The 25,785-nt window shown below is 50.7% G+C and overlaps 1 protein-coding gene across 1 annotated transcript in view; it reads right to left on the minus strand.

The window, feature by feature from the left end:
- The window catches only part of MMP17 (matrix metallopeptidase 17), a 51,001-nt gene that overhangs the window by 3,043 nt on the left and 22,173 nt on the right, over positions 1–25,785 (minus strand). Inside the window, exons 2-8 of the mRNA XM_035556803.2 lie at positions 16,519–16,651; positions 15,024–15,150; positions 8,963–9,246; positions 7,468–7,644; positions 7,235–7,334; positions 4,591–4,673; positions 1,275–1,427 (exon numbers count right to left, since the gene is read on the minus strand). Of these exons, the coding sequence (XP_035412696.2) occupies positions 1,275–1,427; positions 4,591–4,673; positions 7,235–7,334; positions 7,468–7,644; positions 8,963–9,246; positions 15,024–15,150; positions 16,519–16,651 (1,057 nt within the window). The remainder of the gene's footprint in view (positions 1–1,274; positions 1,428–4,590; positions 4,674–7,234; positions 7,335–7,467; positions 7,645–8,962; positions 9,247–15,023; positions 15,151–16,518; positions 16,652–25,785) is intronic.

Below are 25,785 nucleotides of genomic sequence, written 5' to 3' on the forward strand. Positions count from 1 at the left end.
ACCTACTTTAAATGTCAGGCTTCTTCCTCGGTTTTCTAGAAAACGCGAAGAGGTGCTTAAACACATGCCCAAGCATCAGCAGCAGGAACTCAGAGGACGGGGTAATTTGTGTGCTTTGGTTTGTGTCCAGGGATCAATGAAACAGCACTGGAGAGCCAGAATGAGACAATATTTTATAGCTGGAAAGTAAACCTCTCATTTCATCTTAGCAGGCAGGCAGGGCTAAATAACACATCACCAGTGGCTGCAGAGGGCTGTGCAGGAGGGCAAGGCAGCTGGACAGGCTGGATCTGGACAGGCTGGGCGATGAGAGCAGGGGGAGGCACGTCCCCATCGTCCCCATCGTGCTGCTTGCAGGGCGAGCCCATGGCCAGGCGCTGCTCTGTGCACACATGGCTTTGGAGGACCCGGGGCCCCCATGTGCCTGGGCGTCATCTGGGCTTGGAAACGCTTCCCCGAGCACACAGGCGGTGTGGGATCCGCTACCGAGACCCAGCCCGTGCCTGCAGCCTGGCTCTCATGATTCAGCACTTCTGAAATCAATAATTAACCCGCGTTTGCAGCCGAGTGGCAGACAAAAAGCAATTTCCAGCTGGGGCGAGCTCAGTGTCACCGACTCCTCCTACGCAGCTGCTGCCTGTCTGCAGGGCCCCGCGGCGGGCATGGGAGGGGATGGGGGCGACACGGGGACCTCGTGGGGGCAACACAGGGACTTGGTGGGGCAACGGCACCAAGGGGGTTTAGCCAACGTCATGGCACACGTGGGATGCTCAGCGGACATTCGTTTAGGAACCAAGAGCTAATCTCTTTCTTCCAGCTCTTGTGGAAGAAAGTGGAGAGCTGCTTATTTAAATAAAGAGAGGATTATATCATGTATTTTAAGAAAAATATTAAAGTAGCAGCATTAGTAAAACCAAGCTCTTCAGGTTTTCATTCTTGTTCCCCCCGGCTTCTTTTCTTAAAAAAAACCAAAAGGCAGGAAGAAAACCCCAACTCTGTAAAGTATGTGAAGGGCAGTTTCTGCTTTTATTTTGTTCTTGGAAAGCAGAGATTTCAATTAGGTTTGGCTGCAGTTTACCCTAAGTGAAATTTCCCCCATTTTCTGCAGAACGTTCTGCTTGCCCTCCCCAAGGTGTCTCCTGGCCTCAGGTGTGGACAGCTCTTGGACCTGCCCCGGGAGGAGGCGGGCACCGGTGTCCCCTCTGCAGGAGGGCTCAGAGCCCAGGGGGACCCAGGCGTGGGGCTGCACGCCGGGGCACCCGCGCTCTTCTCACCTTTGAAGAACACGATCTTGTGGTCGCTGGTCCTCTCGTAGACTGCGTCCACGCTGTCCAGGTTCAGGGGCAAGCCCCGCCAGAACCGGTGGATCTGAGCCGGCTGGAGGGAGACCAAGTGCTTATTGCGGGTCAGTCTCCAGAAGTACTTGCCTGGAGGGACAGACCGGGCGTTACTGACCCACCCCGCCACCCGCCTGCGCCGCGGGAGAAGCCGGCGCCGCGGCACGCGTCGGCAGTGGGAAGCCAGGCCGAAGGTGAGAGCTACAGGCTTCCCAGCAGCAGCTGCTGGCGCTTGCTATTCCTGGCAGCCGTTGGAAGAAATCCCCTTTTTGGGAATCCAAACAATCCTCCAGCCACCGCGCTGCCTGGGACTCCCAGCCGGACTTTTTCATCCTCCCCGGGGAGCTCCACACGGCGAGATCCCGGTCAGAACAAGACGTCTGAGAGCGAACCCTCAACTTTGTCTCACGTTTGTAATTGCCTGTTAGAAACCATTGCGTGTTATTTACATCTGCTCTCGCCTGGGTTCCCAAGGGAAACGAGCAACAGAAACCAAAGATGCGCCTTCGGATTTGCATTCAAGGCATTCAGCCCTTTCCCCAGAGCTGGCAGATTGTGACACCGTCTTTCAAAATTTTATGGAAATTGGATCTTAGCCTAATAATGCAGGAGGCAAAACTCTAACACTTAAACATCTGTAGAGAGGGGGGGTTATTATAATTGTAAGGATTTATATCATCCTTGTTCCTCTGCTCCAGTTTGCGTATTTGCTCTGTCTGACTGAGACCTACAAATGAATAATGTATTCAGATGTGGTAGGAATTGCTATAATTACAGATTCTTTTTAAGAATGTTGTAAAGAATAGAATTCAAATCTGGTGGCCATTGTATATCTATGGAAACACATGTAATTAAATAAAGATGATCTCTGCATCTCTAATTAGAGAGGCACTAGACAAGGACACATTTTCGCTTTTTTTCACAAGAAATACATCCCAACATAATTCCTTTCCTAGTAGGTGTGTATCTGAGCTCCTGAGGGCTGGGTGCTCGTTGGCACAGCAGAGGCAACCCCAGCTGCTTTTGACTTTTTAGCTCTCTCCCAGCGATGGGCTCGGTGGGTGTGCAGCTGCAGCCGGCAAGCCTTACATCGACATCTAAAGGCAGGCATACTCCGGGTCATCAGTTAGTTTTGTTGAAAACTATCAGATAAAAAACACCCAAAAGGTAGCGATTGAGGTAGCAATGAATTCTTAACGTGATAGCCCCGCTCTGCCCGTGCTCGTGTCTTGTCACAGCTAAGCCTGCTTGCCCAAGTGCTGCGGCTGCTTGGACAGTAGCTGCCTGAGCCAGCCACGGGGGAACTGCTGCCATCAGCATGCGGAAATACAATAAAATAAAAACTCCCAAACCCCATGTTTGTTTAAAGAGCTTGATTTAAAACCGTCTTCCAAGCTGGCAGACGGAGAAGGATGAAAGCCAAGTGTGAACTCCTGCCATCCCGAGCGTCTCATTTTACATGGACGATGGGCTGAGGCAATTGCTTTCCTTAACACCAGGTGATTTCGATTCCAGCTGTGCACCACGCTATCAGTTCTTCGGATGCCTCTGGCAAGATTGCTGCCTGCAAACACCCACATGGGCCAAAGTTGCTCCAAAACTTCAGAAGTCTGCAGGAAGGCACCCAAATCGAAGCAAGCAGGGTTTCAGAAGCGCAGGAAACTCACCACTGCCTTCAATAGGGCAAGTCCCTAGGGAGCTCGGGTGGCTGCATCGGGGGGCAGTGGGTGACACTTCTCTCCAGCTGGGCCAGCTCAGAACAAAACAAAATGTCCATCGACGGAGGGAGCTCAGCCCTGGAGCTCTGTAGATCCCTGCCCAGAGGTGATGTCCCCGCTCCCTGGCCTTGGCTGCAGGGCTCTGGAGGCAGCCGTGCAGCTGGCACGCGCTGACACTCTGCTCTCCGAATTTGCATTTTGGCCCACAGTAAATATATCCAAAAATAGACACCGAGATGGATTTCTCTTTAGTTTTCATCTTTTTCTTTTTTTTCATCCCCTCTGCAAGACAGACAGCCATTTATCCCGGACACCAGTTCTTGTCTCTCTTTTTCCCTTCTTCACTGAGGCTTTTTGGAGCCAGCATCTGTACAAATGCCACGGGGGAACAGCCGCCGTTTTGTGCTCCCTCGGGGGCACAGACAATACCGAGTTCTCTGGAGCTCTTGCGGGTTACACTTGCCTGGAGGCTGCTCCTCACCCCTGCAGAGACGCTTTTGCTTCCCTGCTGGATGGCTTTGGGGTCACCAAGAGGTGGCCAGGGATGGAAAGGACTGCCCACTGGGCACTTTTCCATCAAGGGAAGACGGAAAAGAAAGCCTGGGGAGACCAGCATAGACGGTCTCTGTGCAGCTGAGGAGGCGCTGATGGGATCCTTGTCGGCAGCCGGGCACCCTGGGGACTCGCTGCCAGCAAGTGTTTGCTAACACGGAACCAGATGGCTCTGTAATTGTGCGCGTGTTGTCTTTGAGCGATGCACAGCAAGCGGCATTAAAGAAGATGAAGCGTGGGAGAAGAGTTGAAGGCATCCAGGAAAAAAGCAGGGGAGAGCTCCTGTTGCTCCCTGGTTCAACCCGTACTTTGGGTCTGATGGTGCACATCGCAGGGAGGGGTCACCTGCCCCAGTGCAGCTGCAGGCGCCTCTGCTCTCTCCATCCCCAGCACCTGCCAGCCCCCTAGTCTGCTCTTGGTCACAGGCCCCAAAGGTCAAAGAAAATCCATTTGTTCTGGGTGAAAAAATATCCATTTTCATCATTTGAAAAATTGTTTCAGTTTCACTGAATTTCTCTTCTTTTTGGATAAAAAAAAAAATCACTCGGTTTACTGCTCAGCTTTTTGGGTAGCCCTACCACATCCCTCTCCTCCTCCTCCTCCTCCCCCCTCGCAGTCCCCACTTAGCCGTGGTCTCTGCCCATCCCCTCACGGTGCCACTGTGTGTCCCCGGCCACCAGCCTCTTGTCACCCCTGTCACTGCGCTGTGCCTGGCAGGACGGAGCCGGGCTGTGGGATTTGCATAGACATTGATACATCCTCATCAGCTGTTCTCAGCCTTGGTGGATTGATTAAAGGTCTCAGACCTTTTATTTGAGTCAGATAGAGCCAGCAGCACGTGGGCCACTTTCCTGGGTCTGCAGGTCCCGCAGGACCCACGGTACTCTCGGAGCCAATTTATCCTTACTGTCCGATACCGCCTCTGCAGCGCTGTCACACGAACGTCACCACAGGGCTGCGGGCACACTGGGGCCATCTCTTACCTTTGAAGAAGAAAGCCTCTCCCCTGATCTGAGCCACGGCATCGAAGTGAGTGTTGCATCTGTTCGGCACGTCCCGCCGCAGCCTGCACAGAGACAGCCGGGTGAGCGGGGGCTGTGTCCCCAGGGTCCCCGTCCTGCAGCCCCCTCCCTGCCCCAAGCCACGGGGTGAAGCACAGGGGAGCAGAAGACCACAAGCTGTGTCCGTCTGGCGTTCCTCCTGCTCGAGCCCAGCCACGTGTGTGTGGATTTCCAAGGTGGGCACGGGCAAACACCAGCCTGCAGATGGCTCTGTGGAAGATGCGCTCCCTGGGCCACCGGTGACTGTCACTGGGAGTAGAGCAGGGACATGCTCTTTGTCCACCAGCTCTACACGGTGGGGGTAGAGGTGGCTCACCGCTCCCTGGTGGCACAGCGTGGTGTGGCCAGCTGTCCCCAGGCAGCAGGACGTGTGACGGGTAAGAGCCCCCAGCACGTCACTCCGGCACCTGGGGATGTTGGTGCTCCGAGGCCGAGCTCAGACACCAGGTAGAGGTGCCAGAGCTGCGACGCAGAAAGCAGCCGAGACCAACCAACGTAGAGGCGAGGTGATGCAGCATGATGCATGGGGAAAGCCACCTGGCAAGCATCAGGCTGAGCTGCTTTTAACAAGGTGGGTGGGAAAGGCGCAGGGTATGAAGGGCTTAAGAGCTACGAAGCCCATGTGAGAAATGATGATTGATAGAGAACAAGGAGAGGATGCTGGGAACGTGCAGAGAAAAGCTGCGGTGGGTGTCAGGGAAACATAAATCTAATTTGCTGATGGAAGATTCATACTGGGCTGCCAGCACCAGCTCAGGCACAAAGTGAGAGACGTGGCAGTGAACGCCCTTCACCCTCGCAGTCACATGTGGGGTGGGAAGAAGAGGTCACCACGAAGAAGTTTCCTGCTGCTGTCACCAGACCACGGCCTCCTGCACCACAGGAGAGCTGCCCTCCTCTCTCTGGGTCCCTGCCCAGTACCCAGAGGCTCCAGCCAAAATCTGGCCACGCAGAGCCACGTGGACAAGCTCCCTTAGAAGCTACACAGCAAGACAGGTCACAAGTGGCATCGCAAATTCACCCGGCTATTAAACTGGACATGCACTAGACTGGGAGAGATGGAGGCTCCAGGCTAAGGCGAAGTATCCCTGACCTCGAGGAGCCCAGCTTGGTGGCAGCACCCTCATGTGGAGCAGTACACAGCAAGAACCACGTCGTAACGCCGCCGAAGTCCCACGTTTGGGACACGCTGCTGGCATTTGCCATTACTGAAGACCTCACATGTAGCACTTTCCTCTCTCTTTACTCGCAGTCCCTACAGACTTCAGGCACAATTTGGATCCAAGATTTCACTGTACTTAAAGCAGTGCAGAGAGGACATTTATCTTTGTGTCACCGTGACTGCTAATTCCTTGGGGCACTCATTGCAGGAGCTCTGGCACCAAAGGCGTACAAATGTGGCACCTGCATTCAACAAAGGGTCCTCACTAGGTCCTCAGAGTGGCAAATTCAAAAGGAAAAGCCCTTCCGTGATCCCTGGCAGCTGGGACCCCCCCCCTGCGTGCAGGTGCTCAGTACCTCTGTACCGCGGGCACCACACCAAGCAGGGCAAAGTGGGGTGAAACAGGAGCCGAGATGGGCAGAACGGCAGTGCCTGGGGTATTTTTTCAAGATTAGATTCTTCTACAGCCCCGTTGCTGTAGGAATATTCCACTGTCCGTGCTCTCACTGCTGCTATCCCCTCTTTGCAGGTGGGGAATCGAGACACAGGGAGATGAAGTGCCTTCCTCCAGGTCACACCTGGATGGGGCAGAGCAGGAGGGGAAGGTGACCGGCTCCATCTCTGCTGCTCTCACTTGGGGTGCTCCTGGTACCCAGCCAAAACGCGTGACCGCGACCTCCTGCCTTTTTGGTCGGTGTCCCTTCCCTTCTTAACTGCCTTGCTGCTCTGGTAGTAATACAATTTGGTAACTCCAACGCTTATTAATGAGCTAGATCCAGATCCTCCCTTAATGAGGGCACGCTGGCTGCTTGATGACACTCTCAGTGTAAGCAGTCCGTTGCCAACTCAAACCTGCGTTGGAGTCAGGCTGCCAGTCTGCTTGTTCCAATATTCACCCCCGCAGGTACATTAGGGAGTTGCTCACTGTGGAAAGATTTAGGTAACTTATGCACGCACAAATCAGGAGCCTGCAGAAGTTTGATTAAAATTTCAGCAAGGATGAGTTCACCTAAGGGTGATGGGGACAAATTGCCATTAACAGAAGTCAAATTTCAAGTTTTAGGGAAAGGCAAAGTGTTCCAAGATAAAGCCGAATTTCTGGACATGCCTTGAATGATAAGAACTAGCTAATGAATAAATAGCAGCTGCCACTCTTTGCTGCTCTTAACCACTTCACTTGTGGTCTGGCTGGCCAGTGTCCACACACACTGCTTAAAAAAAGCAACAGTGTACACAGGAAATGACTGGGGGATGCGAGGAAGAAGGGGCACTCTGTGTGTGCATTTATCGGATCACAAGAGGTCCAGAGGGAAATAGCAAAGACAAGACCCTGATGTGGAGCTTTACTGTTACGTGTAAGTAAAGAACATCACCGACAGCTGAAAAAGAAGGAACCAGACTTACGGGACAGTGGAGCGGTTCTCTGGCAGCTCTGGCAGGATAGGATGGTCATCAGTTTTGCTCCCTTCAGGCTTGGCCGTGGGGGACACAGACTCCCTGACTCCTATGTGAAAAGACAAAGAAGCAGTAGAGGGGAACGCCGTCCTCCCCATGAGCCCACTCACCCCAGAAGACATCTATTCCAGCGCGCCCTGGGGCAGAAACGTGCCGCAGCTGGGAGAGGGACACGAACTTACCATAGAGCTGCCAGATGCGGACTTTGTCCTCGTAAGGCAGGTCGTACTTCAGAGGATCCCCCACTGGACCTTGGTAGTAGGGTCTCATGATAGACTCTATGGCAGAGATGTGGGTCAGGCCGATGGCATGGCCAAACTCGTGGACGGCTACAGCAAACAGGTCCATCCCATGGGCGTCTGGAAATAAAGACATAGCTGAAATAAAAGTCACTCCGTGCTGAATGTATCGGGGGTTTGGGCAGGCTGTAAGAGAAGGAATAGGCATATGTTGAAAACACTGGAAAACAAGGTTTTGGAATAGGTGAAATATGAGAAAGAATTTTTCTCCTGTTGGAAAAAGGAAACTGAAATGGGTCACAGAAAATGGAAAGTCTCAGCCCTTTGCAGGCTTGGGGATCACCCCTCTTGTTCTCACATCACTGATGGTGCCTGAGACTGGGCATCAGGGAGAGTTTATTCAGCATTGACACCTCCCCAGTGACTTCCTTCTCAGCCTGGGCTCTCTCTTTGTTCCCTTTTCCCCAGACTGATCCTGGTCGGTGCCTCCCTACCGCCCGGCTCCAGGCTGGCTGGGCCAGGCACACGTGCAATTGCTGGTCCTCACTGCACAACGGGGCCCTGTGGAGCTGCACCCGAAGGTGGCAATGACTTTAAGTATGGCTCTTACCAAGTTCATGACTGCAAGCAGTGTAATAAAAGGGCTGGAAAAGGCTGGGAAGCCAACGCCTCTGCAAAGCTCGTGATCCTGAATCCTGTGCAGTGCTTTGCTCTCCCCACTGGGCCTAGGGCACTGGGGGATATTTTTGCTGAAATCTGCTTTTTTCTTGATGACTATTATTTACAGTGCCTGTAAACAGCCGGGGTGTTTATAACCTGTCCTGTTTTCCCCAGCACTAGGAGAGAACAAGACATATGCTTTCTGACATTTTAATGCCAAACTGACAACCTTGGGGGATATTTTTATATCACCTACCGAGCTGTTATTTTTGAATCACTGGGGAGAACAAAATAAATAAAAGATGAAGGTTGGATAGCTCCAAGACCTTCAAAACAGAGGGCAGCTTTCTCGCCGTCGCGCTCACCCCCATGTCCCTTGGTGGTGCTGAGCCCGTTCCCCCACCCGAGCGTTTCCCAGGTGGGTGCACCCACCAGGCACGAAATGGGCACTGCTTCTTACTTAATCACCAATAACACGTCTGTTATGGCAAGCTATCCTGGACCTCAGTGCTCACCTCTGCTCTATTTGTCTGCAAAGCAGAGCTGGTGCTTCCCCTGCCTGTTTTTTTCCCTGTAGACTGCAGAGCCCTCACCAGGCAGCTCAGCATCAATATATTTAAAACCCAGAAAACTGAAGCATGTGGCAGTGAGGCCACCCAAATGACAGAAAAGTGGGAGAATGCAGCCCCCATTTGAGAGCTCCCATAGTCACACACACGCCTGCAGCCTTCCAAGTCCCAGAAAAGCCAAGGACTGCAGGTGGGTGATGGGAATGTACCTGATGATCGGAAGGTCCAATATTCGTCATCATCAAAATGAGTGTCTCCTGCCGTGTGGTGGTCTCCAGGGAAGAAAGCATGTGCCACCGTGCCACCCGGCCCATCGAAGGGATAGCCGTCGTTGTGATCTGCCTTGGAGAAGTCTATCTGGATGTCGGCATTGTTACCTGCCACTTCGTGGAAATTCAGGGGGGTGATGTCGCTCCAGACCTTCAGGGCGTAGTACATCAGGGCTCGAACTGTGTCGTGGCCCAGGTGGGACTCTTTTGGGAAGGTGCGAACTCTGAAAGAAAGAAGGAAAAGAAGAGGATAGGGCAGGAGCACAAGCAAACTTCTCTGTGGACCACCTGGAAGAGCTCTGCAGGTGCCTGGTGCATCACAGAGCCTCGGTGAGGTACCTCTTGAATGCCCCAACATGCTTCACAGACGTGTATTGGCAAGGCTCTGAACCACTTCTCTTCCAGGGCTACGAGGATTTCAGAGACTGAGTTTGGGTCCTCTGGAAATACCGACCCCGTCTGACACACCAGATCCTGCTGGTAGAGCCCCGTGGGTGCCAGGATTTGACTTCTGCAGCCTTTGCACAAACGCACAGGCCCCTGGGTTTTCTTGCAACAAAGCAGATCATTGCTCATTCTTCCTATACGCACATGGAAATCCAGCAGAGATTCACTGCCTCCATGTATCTCCCAGTAGGTCTGCTGACAGTATAAAATGTACTCTGAAACCAGGACATTGCCAGCAATCTCTGAAGCTGCAATCCATAACAAGGAGGAAGAGGAAAAGATGCATTTTATATCAATCTCATTCAAAACCCCTCCAACTTCTTGCCTGCAGGAGACAGACTGATGGCGCACTGTAATTGAGAAGCTCGTGCCTCGCTTCTTGGTGGAAAAAGCATTGCTTAGCTGAGGCTTACCACCCTAGCGCACTCACCGAGAGGCTGCATGGTTTCTCTGTGTCAGCACAGCACCACTCGGTCTCCAGCTCTGCCTTGCCCTGGAAGAGAAGCCAGGTGGGACTAGCAGCGTGCTGGCGTTTGCCCTGCAGCAGAGCATTCAAACCTCCCTTTTGTTCTGCGCTGGCATGAAAAAAGCTAACACCTCCTGTACAACCAAACCTTGAAAAAGAATTCCTAATACTGTTGATTTAACGCAGAGGGTGAAAAGACAAAGATGCAACGAGGCACCTTGGCTTCTAAAAGAGTATGTTTGGATAATCTTTCATTGACAGCTTTGACAAATATAAACACTTTCCAGGGAAATATACTGTTAACTGAGTAATTATTGACAAAAGACAAATCTGCTGGAAAATTTCTGGCCAGCTCTGCCCCAGTAATAACGGCCGCTTTATTTCTTGTGTACCAGCACACCAACCAAAGTGTTCATGAAATATTCATGGCCTGACAGATTTTAAAAGCGGAAGCAACAATTATGATCACCTCACTTGCCCTCTGCATAATATAGCTGGGAGAACATCACTCAGTGCTACACCCCAGCATGGAGAAATGACCTGACTAAACCCCTAGAGGTAATTACAGGTGTCAGAAAGGGATGTCATGCCACTCAGCTCTTCCGATGAATAATGATTTGGGTATTGTTAGGCACTATGGATCAGTGAAGGGGAATAGGATGGACTCACTGGTTGAAGTTGGAGGCTCGTGCTTTCGTGTGTTTGCTTCCTATCGCACAGCCTCAGAGATGCAGCCCCAGGTGGGTACCGCCTCCTGACCTGGCCACAGCTAGTGAGCGTGAAATTCAAGACAGAGCAAAAACGGACAAGTGAGAACTGCCAAATTCTGCCTAATGGTTTCTTGGAAGAGCTTGGGAAGCCCAGCCTGGAGATGCTGGGGATGAAATGGGGAATCAGGCAACCAATCATCACAGGCAGAAGAGCAAAAATTGGGCATAACTCTGCCTTTGCTGTCTGTAGGCAAAGAGGATGCTTTACAGCTAAAGTAAGGCAGTTTGTATACACATAGCACTGGATAATCACAGGACTTCAAACAAAACACATTGTAAGGCAGACAGCACGGTGACACAAACAGCGTGAGCACAGGATTAGACAAGACGCTTGTCAGGAAAATTTTTATTTACAGAGGAGACTGCCTATAACTAGACGGAGAGCATGGTGCCCACTAACACCACAGCGTATACGTGCTATTGCTGTAATTTAAAGTGCCATTGTGAACCTCTGCAATACAAAAAAGGTTACCTGGTTTCCAGATATTCCTTAACTAAGTATCTTTGTCTTCCACAAGAGTACTCTGGACTTCGTTAAACCCTTTACTCCTCTTATGTTTACTGAACAAGTAATTACATGCATAACGCCCACTCCGCTTATTCCAGGAATTAAGACCTCCACTCCAAGACTGTGGTGCCCAGGGCAAGGACTCAGATGTGATGACATTATCTGCTCTTCCCTCCTCAAGCCTTGCTCGACCTTCTACGGCTGTAGAATTAGGACAATTAACCTGATCTCCGTTGTAAAAGGACAGTGGATGAAAAGCCACGTCTAAATAGACAAACATGATTAATATTCATTCCAATCCCTGACACCAGAAATGTTAGATTAATGCATAAACAGGATCAACACTTACTTTGCTTCTTCTAAAAGGTCCTGCACCTCTGAGCTGACCCATTTTTATTAGTGTGCTGCAGGTGTAAGTGAACCCCCGCCCCCACATCCTTTATTCATTACCAGCATTATTTTTCATGAGAATCCCATCAGAGTTTGCAGCTCAGTATCTGATTTGATTGCAGGAGCTCTGCTAATTACTTTCAATGAGATTAAGAGAAGACTATTATATTGATAGGACATTTGTCGGCATTGCATTACCCAGTTCCACTGAAAAGGAGGCACATTTCCAGCACAACGCGAAAGCACACAGGGCTAAATAAGCATCCTCCCACCTTGATTATTATTATTTGCAGCAAATGGTGCTTAGGTACCCAGTGGAGAGCAGCGTTCCTTCTTCTCGGATGTTAATCCCTCCTGAGACTCCCCTTACAGAGCTCCAATCTTGGGTAAAAGCCTGATTTGAGTAATCGGAGAGAAACCTCCTTCCTCCAGATGGTGTCTGCTGGGCCACTGGGGAGGCACGGAGGACAAGGGCAGCAGGGCAGGCAAACATCAGCTCCCCGGTCCCTCCCCACATCCTCACCATCCTCTCTGCTCCGTGCCAGCTTTGCAAACCCCTTCCCTGTGGGAACTGCAGGCTCTGGATCGAGATTTCCAGCCGCTGCCTGTCCATCATGCATCTCCCTTCTCCTTCTCTTGTCCCATCCCAAAGTAACTTGGGGTCCAAGCTGGTTACGAGCAGAGCCCAGAGAGGGCTGGTCTGGCTGGCAGCTACGGAGGGCCAACCGTACCAATGGTTACTTTGATTTCCAGGTTCCCTTTTGGATTTTGTCCTCAAAAAAGCAAAAGTCAGAGTATTAGTAATGTATGAGAAATCAATTGCTGGTTAATGAAAGAGCTCCTTCATGTTGCGCAGCCCTAAAACTTCAGAGAGATAGAACAAATGCTGATAACTACCGAACACAGCGAGTCATGGATTGCCTGACAAACCCAAATTGATTTTTTCGAGGGTGAAGGAGGGGTAATTGACAGGGTGGACACTTGCAGGCTCAGCCCTGACCCGGCGCTACCCCAGCATGACAAGGGGCACATCACAGGTGCCACTGGGGCCCCTCTCCTATACCGCTTGGTCCCCTGCTGCCACGCTCAGTGAACACCTGAGCAGAAATGGAGGTTAAAGCTGGGAGCTCTCCTCTGCCAGAGGCAACTGGTGGCACTAGAGCAGAATTAGCGAAAGGAAAACCAGGCTGAAAACACAAGGGGAAGCTCCTGGGAAGCTGGGGGTGCAGCTCCTGGTGCTGATACTGCAGTAGACGGCTCCCCGCCAAACCCCAAATTTAGCCCACTGCCACCTCAGTCTAGTCAGCTGAGTGCCTCGGTGCCTATGTACCACACAACGAGAAATTCCATGCAAATAAGATGCATGTGTCTTGGTATCCTGGAAACTTCCCGTGGAGATGAGGCACAGGAGACAGCATGTGCCTGGGGCTGTGCTGGGATGCTCGGAGGCTGCGCTGCAGGCTGTGCAGGCTGCAGGCTCTCCTGGTTTGCTCCCTGCGCCTTCCAGTCCCACAGGCTGCCTGTGCCGGGGATAAAAAGAAGAAACCTGAGCAACCTGCATGCCTGTAAAATCTTGTTTGTGAGGGAGTGCCTCCTCCACCACTGCACGTGCCCATCCTGAGAGCATCCTTCGGTAGCGCTTTGCTTGCCCCTTTATCCCAGCCTCAGAATTGTTCAGGTTTTCACCTTTAAAACGCATGGCATAAGAGAGTTTGGCTTCGATTTTTTTTTTTAATCTTCAATCAATATATAAAAGGTAAGTATGTAAAACTTTATGCCTCTATTGGCAGATTTTCATGGCAGTTTCTAAAAAGCTATTTTAATTTGAAGTGTTGGGTGTAAATACTATGCTGGAGTTTCTGTAATGCTATAGCCTTCTGTTGGCTTATACAGCTCCCAGTCATAAAATACAGCCCTTTCTTGAACAAAAGCCAAGATCTTGGAAAGGATGAAAGGAAAAGAAGAAGAAATGAGTTTGTCAGGAGATGGAATTTTTATATCAGACATATAAAATAGTCTCAGAGCTGAAAGCTTTTTTTTTTTTATGACAATCTTTGCAGCAGCATCACAGCAGGGCTGGGGTGTATCCCGGGGCTGTAATAACCAGAAAAACCCGACACATTTCCCTTCGGCGCCTTGCCCCAAGCGTTGTGCCCGGCCCCATGGTGGGACACAGCTCGGGTTTGTCCCCACCAGGCTCTGCTCAGAGCAGCCACCGGAGTCAGCAAACTGAGCAAATCCCACCGCTGTGCTGCCTTCAGAGGCTTACAGGGCACCAGGGCAGGTTTTTCTAATTCACTCAAAGGGAATTTTTCCTCTCTGAAACACAAAGTTATTCCTCTTACCTGTGAGAACAGGGCTGGTGGACAGACAGAGCGCTTATACCTGCTGGTGGCTGGGGCCATCCCGCAGGCTTCTCCCTGCCTCGGCACCCTTGCCCCAGCCATTACGAGAGGCCCTCCACAAGCCAAAATCATTTCTTTCTGAAGCTAATGGCTGAATTATATTTCTCTTTTCTGAAGACACTGTCTCAGGGGGATGTGCTGGCACGCAGACCAAATCCCTGTTAAGGCCAGGGATTCAACACTTGTCAACAGCGACAGCTGAGCCCCGATTTGTGACTGCAGCGAAGGTGGACTCGCTCTAGGGACTACATCAGGATCAAAGAGAAGTTTATTAATAATAAGGAGATCTATTGATGGGATTTTTTTCACAGGGGTTTTCAGGACAGCCTGAGCATCTCAGGGCACACCAGCAGCTCTTAGAACAATCGCTGCCTTGCATGGCCTTCGAGGGAGGAAACACAAGTCTCAGGGCACAGGTCTCGGTGGGACAGGGACGAGGAGGATGCCCATTTCCAGACCTCACCTGCAGCATGGCTGCAGGGTGCTCTGGAAGTCAGACCTAAACCTCTGTGTTTTGCAGGGCCTGAGATCCACATGCATCACTCACCAGCTTTAGGGGAAAAATATTCTCCCATTGCAAGGACTAGAAGAAAAGGACCAAATGCCTCCACTACCAGAAAGTGCTCCCGGTCCTCAGTCTCATGTGAGGCGAGATAAAAAGACCCATTTGTGCTGAGCCAAAAATGTGGCAGCTGCTTGAGAGAGCGCGAAGTCCAAATGAACTCCAGAGAAATCATGCTGCAATGCAGCAAAAAGCACCCAGCCAACCTGCTGGCCAAATCCACCCCTCTGCCAGCCTGCAGCCACGTGGGGCTGGGGTCCTACAGCTGACGGTGGGAACCCATGCTGGGATGGGCAGGAGAAGGCTTTAAACAAACAGTCCTCTGGGTCCCAGGAGCACAGAGGGACACGCTCTAACACACCACCCCGAAATTCTTCGCAAAGCCTTGTTTAGCTGAGTGTGTGTGTTTGTCCCTTCGCGGCTGCGTGGAACTCACGGAGGATGAGCTCCTACCTCCAGGACAAGTTCCTCTTGTTCCACTTGGTCACAGCCTGCGTGTGCCGCCTCCTCCTGGCCACCGGGCCAGCCAGGTCTGGCAGGGAGCAGCGAGGGGTCTTCATCAGCTCCAGCGTGGCCTCATCTGGTGGCAGAGAAAAGAGAAAAATGGGCACAACAAGAAAGGTGCAGCCCTGGATTAAGAAATACCACGGCAGCCACATCCACTGTCTGTGGCAGAGATTTGGGCTGAAAGCACTCTCTAAACACCCACCAGCTGGGACAAGGGGAGGTGATGCCCAGCTCCAGCACCCAGCCTGCTGCCACCCGGGCTAAGCATTAGCTGTCCCCTTAGCGTAAAGTATTCTGTCTGTGAATTGGCCATTATTCCCCTGGCAAAGCCAAGAGACGTTCGCATGTAGATAAACTATATCCCTGTTAAGCTAGGAGCTCATTTGGAAGCTGTTCACATTACTTATTTATTTTAAAAACTGAATGAAATCTTCAAGTCCCTGTTCTCACCTGTAGAAATGCAGGTGGTTGTGTGTTCACTGATTTTCATGCTGGTTTCACCTCTTTACCTTAAATCAGGGGCAAACCCAAGTCACGTTTGCAACCCCCCTTCCCAAGCAGCAAACTCAGAGGCAATAAAAAGTATGGCCTTGCTCCTAGGCCTCCTGCAGCTTGTGATAAGATGGAGGAGAAATGATTGCACACGTTTAATTAAGAGTGGAGGGGAAAGTCTCAGCGTCAGTATGTTGGGAACACAGGCAGCGGCTGCTCAAGTGGCACTGGCTGCTCCAAGGGGCTGGCGAGGGCTGCGCAGAGATGAACCTGCTAATTAGCATCTGCTCTCTAATTGTCTCCTTGAACAGAGGCAGGGACAGCTCTACGCAAGCACCACGGCAGCCCAGGGATCAGCTTGGGGTACAGTGGGGCGGAGAGGAGATAAACTGCCCAGGTTAAAACTTACTTTCTCCTGTCCTTAGCGAGGATGGGGACAGGATGGTCCCAGCCATACCGGGCTGTGAACCTGCCCCGTCCCAGACGGTCATGGTCACCGCCACCAGCAGCAGGACTTCTCCTCCTCCTCCCCTGCCCTCTGCCCCACTGGCCCAGAAACCAGATTACTCCTTGTACAAACTGGGAGGTTTAATCAAGATTTTTGTTCAACGCAATTTGAGGCTGCAATTAAGGCTTTGAACAGAACAACCTATCGGCTTTAGTTTCTCTGTCTTTTTTCTTTTTGAACACATCAAGAGCTATTTTAAGCTATTTTAAGCATGACAGGAACCCCAAGGGTGTGTGGGTCTGGTGAAATAATTGCTTGCCTCAGGTTGTTGAAAGCACAAGGCAACAAAGCACCTGAGCCATGTAATTACTCTTCCAGCTGCAAACCCGGCCGTCTGTCAGACATGGGCTGCTTTTCCCGGGGATGCAACCCAGCTGCACGGCAGCGCCAAGCCCCCTTCCTCTGCCACAGCAGGGACAGAAGAGCCCATCACCCACTGACCTAACACCCCTGTGGCTTCCAGTCCCCCGAACTGCTGCATGGCCGTGATGGCTTTTGTCAGCTCCTCCTGTGTCTGCAGCTGTCCTGTGACGGGGTCCGGTGGAGGCAGATAGCCAAATTTCATCAGCCAGTCCTGCGACACAGGTAAAGGGGGGTGAGAAAAGGAAAGGAGAAAAATAGATGCATAAAAAGGGGAGTGCTGAAGGTCCTGCCCGTTCTGCTTGGAAATACCATCTCCATTTACACATTTACACACGGCTTCCCTATTGAACAGCGTGGGTCCTGCTAACAAATGAAGGTGTCACAACAGATCTGTATACATTGCTTAAGTAGCAGGACCCGGTGACCTTCATGCATTCCAGTGCTGACATCTAATTTTCTCATCCATCTGCAAACCATCCCCGATAGTGGCAGCAGCGGGGCCCTGCCCGTGGGGGTCACACCATTGCCTTGCAGTGCTCAGGGGGAACCTGCTGCAGGGATGAGCACAGAGAGGGGAACGAGAGCATCCCTGCGGGGTGGGGACAGGTCTGTCACCCACTAGTGAACAGGCACTGGGCTCTGAAGTTCCCTCAGTGCAGCCCGGTGGCTGAGGATGCAGAGCTTTGCCTTGAACTTCAGCAGAGTTTTGACTGGAAACAAACTCAACCATGAAGCCCCTAAAACTGGGGACAGCAAACTGAGTGGTGAGATTCACAGAGACCCAAGCTCATGGGAGGAAACGAACACCTGCCCTAACCCAGGGCTGTAGACAGATTCATGCTGAAACCCTGTGGAGAACATCCCCATATCCTGGTGACTGATGGCACCCCCAGATTAACTCTGAGCAACGCGGTGACTGGGGAGCTGCCACCAAACCAAGCCCACCAGAGCAAACACCACAGAGGTGTAGAAGCCACTTTTAGCAACTGATGGCTCTTCCCATGGGGAGGCCTAACACCCAGCCTAGCTCCACTCTGCCAGCTGCCTTAAGGCATTTAGGGCCAGGTGTGGGTGAAGCAAGGTGGGGCTGCGAAGCACCCATGCACCCCTCTTTGCCAAAGGGATGCCTGCATGGTTAGCCGGCATGGCTGCGTGCCCACAGTCATGCTGACACGAGCGCCTCATTAAAACCAATACCGCTGTTTGATAGGAATTTGTCTTCCAAGGCATCACGTGCTTTTACAAGGATCTCTCTCTTCCTCTTTTCAGCCTAAAACTGATGAAAATAACACCATAAATCTCCTTCTTACAACTGCTTTTTAACTGTCTGGTGAATTATCTTCCTAAATCCTTCCTTGCCTTCTTGCTCGCTGATATCTCCTACCGCAGCAGAGAGATCAGCAGAGAATAATACCGCATGCAGACCACCACGAACACCTACCCTCTATTTGCTTTATCTGTATCAAAGAAGCATCGATCCATTGAGCCTCTTGAAGACTGTTATTGATCCCAACTTTCACCGCGGTCAATACGCCACAAATTTACGGTAGTCAGATCAGTGCCAAGAGGCTGTATCTGCTTACCACTAAAATTCAAAAGACTCAGCACTTGCAAGAGCCATCCCGAATGCCACAGCATCCCCACATGTCCCCAGCACACCCCATTGAACCGTTCACACAAAGCTTTATGACAGATCTCCCCACACTTGCTGTGGCCGCAGCACCAGCCGTCACCATTGGGAAGCATGGCTCCTGTGCTGAATTTCTCCCTGGCAGTTCTCCTCCTTCCCCACCCTCTTTCATGGCTGCCTTGTTTCAGCAGGTTGTGTATTACTGAAGGCTGCCTATCCTGCCATTCCTTGCTGATTCATGGCACAACCGTGTTAGTGAGTGCCTGGTAGAAGCATGTTTGCAGCATCTCGGCCTCCTGTCGCCCTCAGGCTGAGGGCCGGGCCTGGCGCTCGCTTCCCTTCTCATTGCTCTTATGTGCCCCGTTGCATCGCAAAAATGTTTGTGACAGAAATTAGAGACACAATTCGCTCCTGATTGCTCCTGAGGAATTGGCTGTGACACAGAGCTCAGCAGTCGGCCCACCAGTTGATGAGGATGGTGTGGTTTAATTTGGTTTCTCCCCCAGCCGTGGAGCCAGTGTCGTTTCTCCTCTAAAGACAGCAGAGCCCTGGGTACATGAGACCTGCAGAGCTCAGCTGTGCCCCTGCCTCCTGGAGAAGGAGGTGGCAGCAGGAGACCGAGCTGGGAGCAAGGCAATGGCAGGGCCTGGCCGAGGGCCTGCTCTGACCGAGGGCAAGGCTTTGTCTCTTTCTTCATCCAAAGGAACAGAAGGAGCACCAACGCCACTGGCTGCTTCAGAGCAAAAGGAGGGCTCTCAAGAAAAGACACAAGGAACAGGAAAGTAGCATGTGCTTTTCACCTGATTTTCCTGTGCATGGCTTTTCATCTAGACCATGATTATCACGCCTCACGTTTCCCCACAGTTTTACAGACCTCTGCTATACCACTCTCCTTCATCTCCTTACCAACGTAAGGATCTGGCCAGCTCGCTCTCTCCCAATAAACTAATTCATAACACTGAACTTTCACATCCTACCTTTGCTAGGGCAGACAATTTCATTAGGGAAAAAAGCAGCTGGACTCGGAGTTGACAAATGCCAGAAGGAATTGTCTGCCTAATTAGGTGTGCCCTGTGAAAGCTTCTCAGATATTTTCTTGTCCTTAATTAGGACAAAAGTTAAACCGATGAACTTTCATAAGTGGAAAGTATGAGAACATCCTCCGCTGAGATAACTTCAATACATTCACTACTTATTTCAACCTTTTTTAAATTAAAAAAGAAAAACTTTTTTCCAACTCTCATTAAAATGTTTAAATGAAGCCGTGATTTCAGCTGAATGCTAACATTCTTTAAATATATTTCTTGCCTGAGTTGACACGATAAAAACTTCTCCTTAAAAATGTGCTGAGTTAAACAAATTGACCCAATCCCATGAGGAGAGGCAGCTTCAGCAACTCTCTGCTTTCAAAAGGGGAAAAAATTGCTTCCCCAGAACGTTCAGATGGAGACGATAACTGATGCTGCTCCCAGCTCTGAGACGAGATGGGAAGGAGAAAAACAGAAAGTGCTGCCTCGATGGCATGTGGGGCAGGGAAAGGCCCCCTTGACCCTCAAACAGCCTGCTCTTACCTCTCTCCTCCCGCTGCAGGTGGTGCCCCGCAAAATATGTCCTACCTGCTTCAAAGTGACCCTCTTCCTTCACAAAGCAGCCGCCGTGATGACGACACAACAGCAGCATCCTCCGCGGAGTTGCTCCACGTGCATGTTTACAGGCAGCTTGCTCGTGTCATTGGCTAAAAATAAGCTGCATCAGTTTTTCTCGTCTGAGTTCCCCATACTGCTGAGCATAGCCTAATGGGGAAAAGTCTGCTTCCTGCCTTAAAATTGGTAACAAATTTTTTTTTTTTTTTTTTTAAAGACACAAAGTTAGGGAAAATGTTCATGAAGTTGTCCTCTGCCCTGCAAACAAGCCCAGTTTCAGCTTTGGACTTTTTTGCTCCTTAGGCAATTTGAACTGAAGGCCAGGGAGAGATGCTGCTGTGGAGACATCGGGGACTGCGGCTCTCCAGGGCCAGAGCAAAAGGCTGGCTCCAGCAGCAGCAGCAGCAAAGCCTTGGTATCACTTAGAGCCAATTTTCAGATTAAAATGGCAATTTCATTTCTTTCATATCTCCACTTCCTTTGTATCAATACCCTTATGTCCTAGAACCTACTTACCTGCTTCATTTTGAAATAGATGTAGATATTGTCCCTCTTTTACGGAAGATTTATGAGCTCTGTAAGTTTGGTTTTACAAATATTAATATTATATAAGCTGATGGGCTCGTTCAACTGCCACAGGCAAAAAGAAGTCTCAGTCAGCAAATTTTTCTTCTTGAAGGTTTCTTCTTAAGGGTCATAGGTTGGTGCTTACAAGAAGACAACATAGTTCAGGATAATGAGGAGAGCATAAACAGGATAAACAGCAAAATCAGGACAAACAGAAAGACTCTGCTAGTTCCATTGTATTATTAAAATAGCTACGTTGCTAAAGCTTAGCCAAAAACATCAGGGTCTTGGTATTGCATAAACATCCAGGAAAAAAACAGCCTTAATCCCTCAGAGTTGACAGGAATCCCTTTGCTCAGAGATGCAGATCTTTATTCCCACTTCACCCATCGCATCCCCCAAAGCACAGCAGAGCTCATCCCCAGCCCCTCTGCAGACACCACTGTGCACCCTGAGCTTCGCACCAGCCTCTGCCACCACGGGACCAGCTCCCTCGTGCATCAGCTCCCACGCTGATGCGTTAACCTGAGCCAGAGGTGCCGCAAGCAGGACACCCCCAGCACGAAAACACCAGCCCTGCCTCAGCGACAGCCACCACGCAACACAGCAAGCTTCAGCAGAGTGGAAAAATATATATACATTTCTCATTTTTATGCCTTCCATATACTTAGGGAGAGGGGGACACAGCAGCCCCCTTCACCCTGCTCAACCTCTGCCAGCATGAGGGGCATGGGCACCACCGAATGCAAGGCAAGGGATACTGCCAGCTTCATGCTGGGCAAGGAAGAAAAGGCAAACACACTGCTCACCAATGTTAATGGCCCAGATCACTAAAATAAAGCTACAGCTCAAACATCCGGAACTAATTTCCAAATTACAGTTCACTTTATCTCTGTTGCTACCATTAAATAGGGAGGAAGCTTTTTTTTTCTTTTTTTCTTTTTTCTTTTTTTTTTAAATAAAAATAACAATAACAAAACCATCACCACCATTGAAGGCTAGATTAAAGGCAAATTGCTTTTGGCTGTTTGAGTTTTTCTTCCAAGTTTTCACAGGTTTACAGTATTCAAATTTTACAGTAATTTTCATGGGATCAAACAACCTGAGGAACAATACCCATTAATTAGAGCGACGCATACGGTGCTGCGATACTCCAAGGAGCGCGCTCCTGTGATGTAACAGCCTCTGGGCCATGCAAAGCCAATAACTTTCTTCCAAAGGTTGACACGCACCTCCCTAATGAGCTATTGCGTGCACATAATCAGCTGATTAATTCATTAGGAGAAAAAGTGCCGTTTGGGTTAGAAGCAGGACGCCTGTTGCTACCACTGCTGAACTGCGGGAAGGGTTTCATTAGCTCATGCTGGAGGAGCCGGTTGAATCCAAACAGCTTTTTAATTCGCTGTGTGCAGATCCAGGGTAGAAGTTAATGCAGCTGCTAACGATGCCCTCTCCCTCCCCTTGCTTTAAATGCTCGCTCAGGTTAACAACAGAGGTGTTGCAAACGGCCACGACCTACAGCTCTCACAGACAGCAGGTCCCTCAGCAAGGTGTGCGGCAGACAAATCGCATCACTTGGTGACATCAGACGCGGGACGTCTGGGTCATCAGGGAACCTGCAGGAGAACATCTCTGCTCCAGCATGGCTCGCCGTCAGCCAGCACCCAGCTGCCAGCTTGGCTGCCTGCAGGTCTTGTGGGACGTGCCCCAGTCTCCCCTGTATTCTCAAACGCTTGCTTGCAGGGTTGTGCATGTGCTGCTGCTCTCCTGGGCTTTGAGGAATGACACATCGTGCTGTGCAACACGTGCATGAAATCAGATTATTGGGATTTGGAAGGCAATGTCCCCCAGGTCCTCGTGGGTGCTACACAAGGTATCGGCATCTCTTTGGTTGGACGGATCCCGAGCACCTTCCCAGAAACACCGAGGTAATCAAGGGATGCTGCAGAAGCAGGAAGAAATTCTCTGTGGACCAAAGAAACAGTGTTTTCAACCTCTTTGTACTGCAGATCAAAGAATCAATTCCCATACATACGAGACAGGCAGAATAGCATAGCACAGAGCAATGTTTACTACAGCTGGTTTATGTTTCTTTCCAGAGCAAGAAAAACTGACAAAAAACATAAAACAAGATACAGTTTCTCCTGTATTTTCAATATAAAAGTGTATTTTTCTTTGTGGAGATTTAATATGCCAGGGTTTTTGGAGGGGGTTCAGTCACTGGAGGTTTTTTCATCGTGTTCCAAAAACTTCCATGCAAAGACAATGAATGATGCAAAAAATTTTGTGTAAGTGAAACTCCAGACAACCACCAAAAAAGGTTTCAGGGAATAGTTTGTGTATATATAACATATTTTATTTTTTAATCAAATAGTTTTGCATAATGCTGCCTGTCGTGGTGAAACATCCTTGTCACTAATTAGTTGTTTGAAAAGAAAAAAGAGTCCTGGCATGTAATAGTCGATTGAGCTGCAATGGGATGCTAGGTAAGTGACTGAATTAGCATTCTTCTACCTTGGTAAAGCAATAGCTTGAAACCACGTAAGCTGTCACTGAATGCGATCCGTGAGAAGAGCCCTGCCCCGCTCAGCACCTGGAGGGCTGCTCTGAGCTCCCCCCTATGGCCAGATCACTCCGAGCCTCAGATGTGGTGCGAAGGAGTTAAATGAAACATCACCAGATGCAGTTCTTCCTGCAGTTGTGAAGCCAGGAGGAAAGTCTTCTCCCCACATGCCCTGCCGATGTCCACACGTAACCAAGGGAGAGCTCTCCCTGCTCAACACGGGGAAATAAATCCAGGCAGGAGGCTGTGTCCCTGAAATCACATCATCTCTGTATGAAGAAAAACCAAAGCCAGGACTTTGCAAAGCCAGGGTTTTCTGGGCACAGGACACAGGAACATCCGTGGTTTCCTGGACAATTTTGCACAAGACTCAGCAGAGTCTGGAGCAGCCAGGAGCTGCTGCAAGCAGGGCCAGCTGGAAAATGCTCCTGAGGTAACATCTGCTGGACAGGCACCGAGGGAGCAGGGAGGACTGAAGCCCTTCACCTTGTCTCCTCCCCAAACAGGAGGCTGGCAGGGAGGGCAGCTGCTGTTTCCCCCCCTCGGAAGCCCCCGCAAGCCCTCTCCACCACGCCAGCCAGGACTGTGACCCTGCAAGGGCAGCTCTCCTTGGTTCGTCTCCGCACACAGATGTTCGGACGTTAATTAAAATCTCCAGGCCTCCCGAGTATTTGATGGTGGGCCGTTGACATCACCGTGGCAGACTGCACAGTGAACTCCCAAACACTTCCCGTCCTCCAGCTGGATCGGGACCAAGACGAGCGAGGGGATGATGAATTCTTTGAAAAGAAGAACAAATCGCTCTTCAGCAAAGCGAGAACACGCAGCAAGGCTCTCCTACGGGGTGACTTTAGAGATCCTGGTTTTGCTTAGCGAGCCTGCCCGTCTCATTGGACCCGAAGAGCACGTCTGCTCGCAGGACGTAGGGAAAGTCAATGGCGCATCGAGAACACAACGGCGTTCATCTATATTCCCTCCCGGCCTCACCGAGATGAGCTCCTACTCTTTCGGTTTCAGTCATTAAACAAACCACGTCTGGTAGCTAACTGAACAGTCTGTTATACAGCAAAACAAATCTCTCGCTAACTCCATTTGTTGGCTCCTTTATTACGACAGGGTACCCTCCAGGACGGGCTCCGGACCTGAATTCCTGCAGCACGACCACCAACACCAGTGTTTGCCTCGGCCATCCACGGCCTCCCGCTCAGCCTCCACCCCAGGTTTTAGAGTGGCACCTCCAGCACGGCTTTACTGTCCTGTCCCCCCCTTCCAGGAGCCAACATTTTCCCTTGATAAATCCTCCCAGCTGCACGTCCCTGCTCCGCTCACTAGTTACAAGATCAGCGGCTTCCTTCCTGCCCCTTGTAGCATCGCGCTTCCCTCCAGCTCGGTCCGCTTGGTTTTCGAGACAACCTCAGGACACAGACTGCCTGTTCAAATATGCTCACAGCACGGCTTGCTTTTCCTTTTGAGACGCCGCAGAAATTCTGTCACCCCCCGCAAACTGGGAATTCAAAGTCTGTGATCGCTGCGTGCTAGGGCTGGTGCTGGGGCTGCCGACGGCAGACGCTGCCCCTGCGCTCACTTCAGCAGCCCTCGGGCTGGGTCTTCAGTGCTCCTTCCCGTTTAGTTTCTAGCAATGAAAATATTGTGACATTAAGAAATCAATACATCGGAAGCTTTGCTGGAGTGTGAAATAGAGCATCCATCTGGGAGAGAATTTAGCCTGCTTACGTCCCTGGGTCTGTGTGACTGCAGGAAAAACACCTTCACTACCTGGCTGGCTCTGTGGCTTCCCACAAGCCCTTTAAAACAGAAGTATTACAATGAGCTTTTCTTGTTGACAGGCTCTTTCTATTAGCTGTACGAGAGTCTTGAACAATTATTGATGCTGCGGGCAACTGCTGAACAGAAAGAAAAAGGAAAAGAAAGAGCCTTCTGTTCAGGAGCGAGGCTATTAAATCAAAAGGAAGCAATAATAGCGCAGTCCTCGGGTGACCAGCCCTAAGGTGAAAACAGCAGGCAGGAGGAACTCTTCAGAAGTACTTCAGGAACAACCACAGGCTGTGGGAGCCGTAAGAAATTGCCCAGTGAACAGAAGGAGATAAAAAAAAGACCCCCAACACATGACAAAATGTTGGACAGTTTGCAAAACATGACAAAATTCTTTAGTGATTTAAACAACCACACTGAAATGAATAATTTAACTTGCTCTCACTAGTCCAGGGCATTTCCTGGTGGCTACCAGGAAGACTCTGCTTTCGGTGAGAACTTCTGTTAATCACGGCCTGGGGACCAAAGCAGTTTTGCAGAAAACAACCAGAACAAAGAAACAGAACGAAACCACAGCTCACACACCTCCCTAGAGCGATTACAATTATACAGAACCCGGCTTTGGCAAAGAGCTGAACCCTGCAACCCAGAGCTTGCTCTTACCAGCACTTCCACAAAACACCAATCTGCATAAAAATAAATACAGAGGTACACACGCTGTTATCTCTCAGGCGTTGCGAGCTGCACCAAATTATGCAGCACCGCTTGCGTGCGTACGGGACCCCTGCAGCTGCTGATGGCCAGAGAAGTGGGTACGAGCTGCGGTTTGTGCACTGCTCCCAGGTCTGTTCGCCTCTCCTGCCCCCGCCAGGACTGCAGCTCCCCGGGGGACCCTCGGTGCTCCCCTGTGCTGCCAGGGCCACGTGGGATGCTGGTGTCAGCACACAGCCGTCCAGCTTTCCGAACCCTGCCTGTCCTCGGGGAAGCTCGGGGCTGCATTTATCGGAGGGAGATGGAAGTGCGCATGCTGGTGGTGCGCTGCAGAAACAGGTCAGGGCACAGAAGGGTGTTTAATTAAGCAGAGGTGTTTTGGGGCACTCGTCTCCATGCTTCTGTGTGCCACGTGCAGGGCTGAAGCCAGCACCTTATGTTAATTGCCTGGTGCAAAA

The sequence above is a fragment of the Cygnus atratus genome, chromosome 17 (assembly GCF_013377495.2).
Source record: "Cygnus atratus isolate AKBS03 ecotype Queensland, Australia chromosome 17, CAtr_DNAZoo_HiC_assembly, whole genome shotgun sequence".
Lineage (NCBI taxonomy): Eukaryota > Metazoa > Chordata > Aves > Anseriformes > Anatidae > Cygnus > Cygnus atratus.